The 6,690-nt window shown below is 46.0% G+C and overlaps 1 protein-coding gene across 1 annotated transcript in view; it reads right to left on the reverse strand.

The window, feature by feature from the left end:
- Positions 1-6,487, reverse strand: part of T265_03928 (hypothetical protein) — a gene marked incomplete at both ends in the record, with an annotated part of 16,062 nt that extends 9,575 nt beyond the window's left edge. The window contains 2 exons of the mRNA XM_009168529.1: positions 2,344-2,631; positions 6,353-6,487. Of these exons, the coding sequence (XP_009166793.1) occupies positions 2,344-2,631; positions 6,353-6,487 (423 nt within the window). The remainder of the gene's footprint in view (positions 1-2,343; positions 2,632-6,352) is intronic.
- Positions 6,488-6,690: the final 203 nt, after the last annotated feature.

Consider the following 6,690-nt stretch of genomic DNA (forward strand, 5'->3'; position numbering starts at 1 on the left):
GCAGTAATCACCCGTATTGGACGTGGTAACATTTCTCGATACAGGTTAGCATCCTGCTGAAGCTTCTGTTAAGGGCCAATTTTGCGCTGGAGGTGTACTACGCGGAAAGAGAACAGCGTCAACCGCCAACACCATTTGAACTGCAGTGTTATCCCTCAATGGAATCTAAAATGCCGCAGAAAAGTGGGGGCAACCGGTCTACTTGAAAATCATCCACTACTGTTCTTTTGTCTGATCTGTCGAATAGGTAGTGACACATTCTAAGAACCCTTATAATTTCATGTTTTCGTTTAAGTGTTTTGGTACACATGGCTTTTTTCGACTGCAAACTTCGTGCAGCCTGTAGACGGTCAATCCTCATAACTGACCATCTACCACCTTCCTGAAGGCTACAGATCCAAAAAGGTCCAAAAACCAACTAACAAGGCGAAGTCTACACTTCTATCGAAAAGATATATGGTCGGTAAACACGGTTGTATTTACATGATCCTCTTCGCCAAGTACAAGTACACGGTCCCTACAGCTGAAGAGATGACTTCGCCAGCTTATTTAGCCCGTTAGTTACCCCGGACGTCGTTGCCAGGACACACACAATGCTTCGCCAACAGAGCTTACCCGAAATGGGGTAGCCATGGTCACATTGAACCATGAGGTTTCAGAGTTTCGAACTATAGAAGCTCCGTTTTAAGTTTGATGGGAAATCTGATGTCTCAGTTGAAAACGAATGAACGTGGGTTGTTGAGCTTGGATTCTCCGGGCTGAACTGATTGGAACAGTATAATGACCATTACATGTGCATACGATCATACACAGGTCTGGCTCAGAAGCAGTACGGAACGAACTCACAGTCGCTTGTTCTACGCCCTTGTCCATTTAACCACAGTAACAAAAATATGAAGCGGCTTCTTTGAGAAAAGCACGAATGCACAAAACAACCCAAGTAACAGTTGTTGACTGATTCTCTACAATCTTAACATATTAGCAGCGGTTATTCACTCGGACGAGTGTAGTCGAGCCTACCAAAAACAGTCCACGTTGTATACCAGAAGAAGCACGTGCGAAAGCTACATTATATAGAAACGGGAGCGACATTATGCGGCTCAGTGAACGGTCTAGTTAGCTGCAACCGGAGAAAACGACGGGAGTTATCATAAATACTGGGTTATGTGGATCTTGAAGTGCAACAAAACAACCGGCTACAACACTATTGAGTTTCGCAGAGAAACCACTTTGGGAACGAAGATGGATATTGCAATCAGAGGTCCTTCTTGAGAGAACGCATATAAGGACCTGAACTGATACAATCAGAATTGGTCAGAGAGGAGTATGAGGGATGTATTTAAGATAAGTTTGTCCGCTCACCCGTTCCAATACGCAGGATGCGATATAACTGAACTGATGCAAGACAAAAACAGGAATAGTGGAAGGGCCCGAGACACTGTTTTCGTGGAATAAACAATCCCCAGTGATTTGACAAGAACCATTGTAAAGATTTATGCACGGTTTACAAATTACTGATCGGGAGCTCTATGAACAGAGGGCTGAAGCCGAGTACACACACATACTAATCTATCACAATGCAGTATGAAAAAGTCGGGGGTAAAAAGCATAGGAGACTTTGGTGATAGTGAAAGAACATCAATAACTGTTCTGCCGATGGTCAGACGGAAGAATGGTTCATGGGTTAGTTGGAATTTATTCACTTCGAGTGATCAGGAATAAGTGCGCCAGAGTCGGGTTTCCTGGCAGACTGATGCGGCTCCACCGAAATTTCATTCAGAAGACCTAATCAAAAGAATCTCTTCCCACAAAGACGTGTTTTATCTCTGTACAAGGTGACCATAGCTCAGTACGAATAGATGAGGAATAAACTGTACAGAGGGGTTGAATTAGATGCAAGTTTAACACGCCCATAATCAGTACCTGAAACACCTAAGAAAATCGCTTCCGAATAGCTCAGTGGCTATTTTTCAGTTATTCTAATTGAATTGTGTGCGCCGGTCATCTTGGATGGCTATCCCTCAGTAGACATGCTACCTGGATTATCATTATATTCAATCTGCACAATAACTAGCTGCTTTCACCCACTACATTACAGTCTAGATATTTTCAAGAAGTTTGATGTAAAGTTCCTACATGGTCTCGAGGTAACCGGCAAAGGTCTTGATCACACAACAAAGAGTTGCGTTTATCGGATTAGTTAATGCGACCGTCAGGCAAATAGCTAATGATATCAGGAGCTAGGTACTGGAGTGAAGTCCTCGATTCAAACACTCACTGTAACCAGACACCACGATAATCATTAGAAACAAATATGAATGAACCCTCAAGCGGGTCACATACATGAACGATGCCAGGAAGGGCGGCGACATTTCCGATTTGCTTCATACCCGGCAGAAAACCACCAAAATCACCACTTCTTGTGAAGTTCCGAAGTTCATCAAACATAAGCTTCTCCAGAAAGTCATTAACATAGAAGACACCCTCGACCTGAAAGTTCATTGCCTTGGAATACGAAGTCTGACTTACATTCATGTTTGGTACAAAACCTTTCTTAATTTTCCAACACGTCGGGGTGATTTTTTCAAGAAACTTGAGCTCTTCTTCGTACGTCCGAGGCATGGCAATCGACTATGTGTATCAAGAAAATGCGGAGAACTTGAAAGTACACTCCAAAGAGAATCTACAAACGAAAGATGAAAACTATATACGTAGTCAGCGACTACCAACGGTACGCGAGAGCATATGAACTAAAAGTTATCAAAAAGGTACCGAAAGTTGGACAACAGTTTGGATAGAGATCGGTGGAAGTGATTATCAATCAAACATTTTCAGTTCTGATAAGCACTGTTGTACATATCAAGCATTTCAGCGATAACGGACCTACAAGGGTATCAGACGGAAAATGCGTCTCCTCACCACCAATTTCATGTCATTTTTAGTCCGATTCTTCAATATTTGCACTATTACCCGCGATGAAAAGTAGGAGGACGGTAGGGAGATTTCACAATGGCTTGATCTATCATTACAACAGGAGTTGGGAATGCCATAGATACTAAGGAGAACAAAAGCCGGTTGCCTTATCTATGCAATCGACCAACCAATGCCATTGATGGGTTGGGCCTAGGCTAAGAAGGCATGTACCATCCATACATAAGTAGTGTAAACAATAGGATAACAAACATGGCTTTCCTTTGACAAGCAGTTAGTCTCCGCAGTGATCAAAAGTGCATCAAGTCCAGTCTTCACCATACCTCAGTTCGGTTCAGTTTGACAACTAAACCGTCTGTGTTGCGTGGACCAGAACAGTACTGTGTGTGGAAGTGGATAGTGTAAGATGAAGAGGGATTTCACGCACAGGAAACCAAAAGTTAAGAATGATAGCTGGTTAGTGATTGAAAATGAGCAAATGGCTGAGAGTTGTGGTCTTTGGAAGCAGAGTTGTGATAACTTTCGCTAAGTGTCGACTTTAATCTGCAGTCGAACGATCGCCAGGTTGCAATGTTCGGCATGCTGTAGGAGGCGGCGCGAGTGACAGAAGACCCTAATGACCCACTCATATTTATCAAGCTTGGGAATTCCCGTATGGGATAAGTCAACGAAATTTTTGAACGGTTTCGATTCTTCTGATGAGGACAGAAGCCTGATGAATCCATTGATCAGTCAAGAAAAGGTCAAAACTTACTACGTGTGGCGCTTTGCGCGCCTACATGACCCAATGAAACATACTGGGGAGAGTGCGTGTGCCCCTCATACCAAGTTGGTCAATGGGTAGAGGTCTCCCTAAGTCTCCTGGACTTCCAGGTTTCAGTTTGGAACATGTGTGGTAACTTGCTTGTTAAAAATGTAGATTCCTGTGGTGATCTCCCGCCAGCAACCACTGCCTTGTGGTGGTCGAGCATCAGTGCTGCAATGATCCCGCGGACTAAACTAGCTGGAACGCCGTTTCTTAGGTTTCAGCTATGCCAAGAAGACCAACGGGGAACAGCGAACCCCCGTAATGCGAAGAATCATAGTCGCGCGGAGGTGCCGTCGTACAGTCATCTGCGACAAGAGTGTCGGTGCAATAAGGTGTTTGATTCAAACAGCGGTGCTGCCTTCCTCCGAGGAATGATGGCTAGGAAAGGTCAGTCCTAAAAACTCGCACTCGGATCCCTCAACCGCTAACTGCAACCGCCACCACATTCTCCCTCATCATCATCGACAGCATGAGATTAGTGTTCAACACTGACGTCTTACTTGAAAGCCTTATTGTGAAAATAATAAAAATGACGAGGAGGAGGCTTAGTGCCAGCTTACTACAATCACCTCTAAACACACACTCAGGCAATCTGGATAGAAAATGACAACGAGAACGCCATTTGCATCGAGTAGCAGCCATATCTTGCAGTGCCTCCAAGCAGGCGCGCTGGGGATCACACAACCCTCATCCTGGAAGGCGAGTAACATCGATAGAACTCAAAAGTTTCGTAATTTCTTTCACAACCTTGTGCCAGGTAAAGCGTTGGCCACCTCTCTCCGTCCACCATTCTGAACTGGGAACGGAAAATAGCACTCTCTTTGACAAACGATGGTTCGGCATACGAAATACATGGCCTAACTAGCGCAGCTTCTGCTGCTGGACACATTCTTCAGTGGAAGTACCCGTCGCACAGCCGAAAACCCGCTTTCCAACTGCTTCGTTACGGACACGCCGACACCAACCCAGATGGGATAACGATGTCGGACACCCAAAGACGCTCGAACAGGCCAATTCTCACAGCCACACATTAAAACAGCCCGCACAGTGGCTTGATACACTTGCCCCTTGAGATTCAGAGATACACCACTTTGACGGCATAGGTGTCTTAAATTAGCAAACGCAACCCGAGGCTTGCAGATTCGTGCACTTACCTCATCTGTCACAACACAATCAGATCTAATACAACTTCCTAAACGCTCAACTTCTAGTGTCTCCCTCTGGACTGTAAGCAGCGTGTCCAAGGACCGAGTGTCCAGGAGAATGACCTTACCCACAAAGTTTTGTGGGCGCAAAGTGCATACCAAAGGATGGGATGACTTTGGTCAAGTTGGCCAAAAACACTCGCGCCTCCTCTTCGAAGACGGGAAAGATGGCGTCTGCACATCACAGGCTATTCGAACACTGGGGATTTGAGAACCTTCCATCATTCGTCTCTCATCAATTACAAAAATAAACATGAATGGAGAGAGCCGAAGCCACTTACGGACATGGCCTTTTGTACAGAACCTTTAGGAGAGTTTGTGTACTCTCACATGCCCTGAAGTCTGAGGATGCAAATAACTTATTGCTTTCACAAACCTCCGAGGAATCCTTTGCTAGGCAGTGAGTCTAAAACGCGCCTAGGAAACCCAGTAATACTAAGATTGTGGACCGTTCATACGCGCTGCATTGTTCTAGCACTTGACGGAGTGTGAACACTTGGTTAACGCAACTCCTACCGGGACGAATTCGTCCTGCTGGCTGCTTTCGAGTCAGCGTTCCACAAGCCACTATTAGACGACATATCAGAAGTCACGCCAACAGTCTAGTTACAATCGGGGTCCAGCTGATACACCTGTAGTGACCTGTCCGGAGGCCAGCCGAACCTAATGACTGGACACCACAACAATTGTACGGATGCGTCACGTGCGGGCTACGGACCAAACGAAGGCATGACCTGATTGGTCAGAATGCCGCCAATCTGAATCGAGCACCTTTGGCTCGGCGTTTCTCCCCCCACACGGAGATTCCAAAGCGAACTCGTGGGACATCCTGTAATTGACCTATAAATACAGTTGTAATAATTTTAGTTTGGCTCCATAAAGGGCTGTCTGAAGCTACCACGCCTTTTGATATGCCATAGTGGGCAATGCAGAAAGCCAAGGACCGATGCAGATTTGCACGAGTGTTCAGCAAGTCACAACAGTGCCCCACTCAGTGCGAGCAATTTTTTGAAAATGTGCGTTGTCAACGACTCCCTAAAGTCGTCTGAGACATTCGCTTTTCCAAAAATGCAGTTCACAGATTAGACAAGCACGGATTCACGGCTTGATACATAGGATCGGGGCTTTTGCCCAAGTTTCCCGGGTCGGTTTTGTTCTTGTCGGTCAGTGGCTGTCGTTCATCATGCATTACTGTACACGGCAGGGAACCGAATAGCGCTGAATGAAGGAGTTACCCCGATCTTTGAACAATTCACGTGAGAGGTTATCCGGACCAGAAGATCGACGGCGCTTGAGGGACATGTGCGGTTGAAAACCTACGAGGATGCAGGTGGTTCCATGTTCACCATGTAACGTTCTACGTCAGCATCGGGCCCAGCATGAGTGGCAACAGGTGGCCACGAATTACTTGGCCCAACGGTGGAGGCGCGGAAGCCTCTGGATCATTAGAGGTGCGCAGCCGGGAGCGAGTAGAGAGTGATGGGACACTCAGCTCAACCACTGCGCTTGCATCTTGAAATCTTAGTTCTGACAGAGGATACATCCATGACACGCAAGTTCAGTTTGAGAGCAAGAGCAGCTTGTCCTGCTTGCTTCAGAGCGCGGACGTTGAAGACAGCTAGATCAACTGGGCACCGAGGTTTGAAGATTGATTTCGAGAGGCCTGAGTAAGTTGGTGCTGGATACATTGCTTGAATAACCGGTGAAGGACAAGCGGTGTCATCAGTTCTGACTGCTGAACCCTCT

The sequence above is a fragment of the Opisthorchis viverrini genome, assembly GCF_000715545.1.
Source record: "Opisthorchis viverrini unplaced genomic scaffold opera_v5_58, whole genome shotgun sequence".
Lineage (NCBI taxonomy): Eukaryota > Metazoa > Platyhelminthes > Trematoda > Opisthorchiida > Opisthorchiidae > Opisthorchis > Opisthorchis viverrini.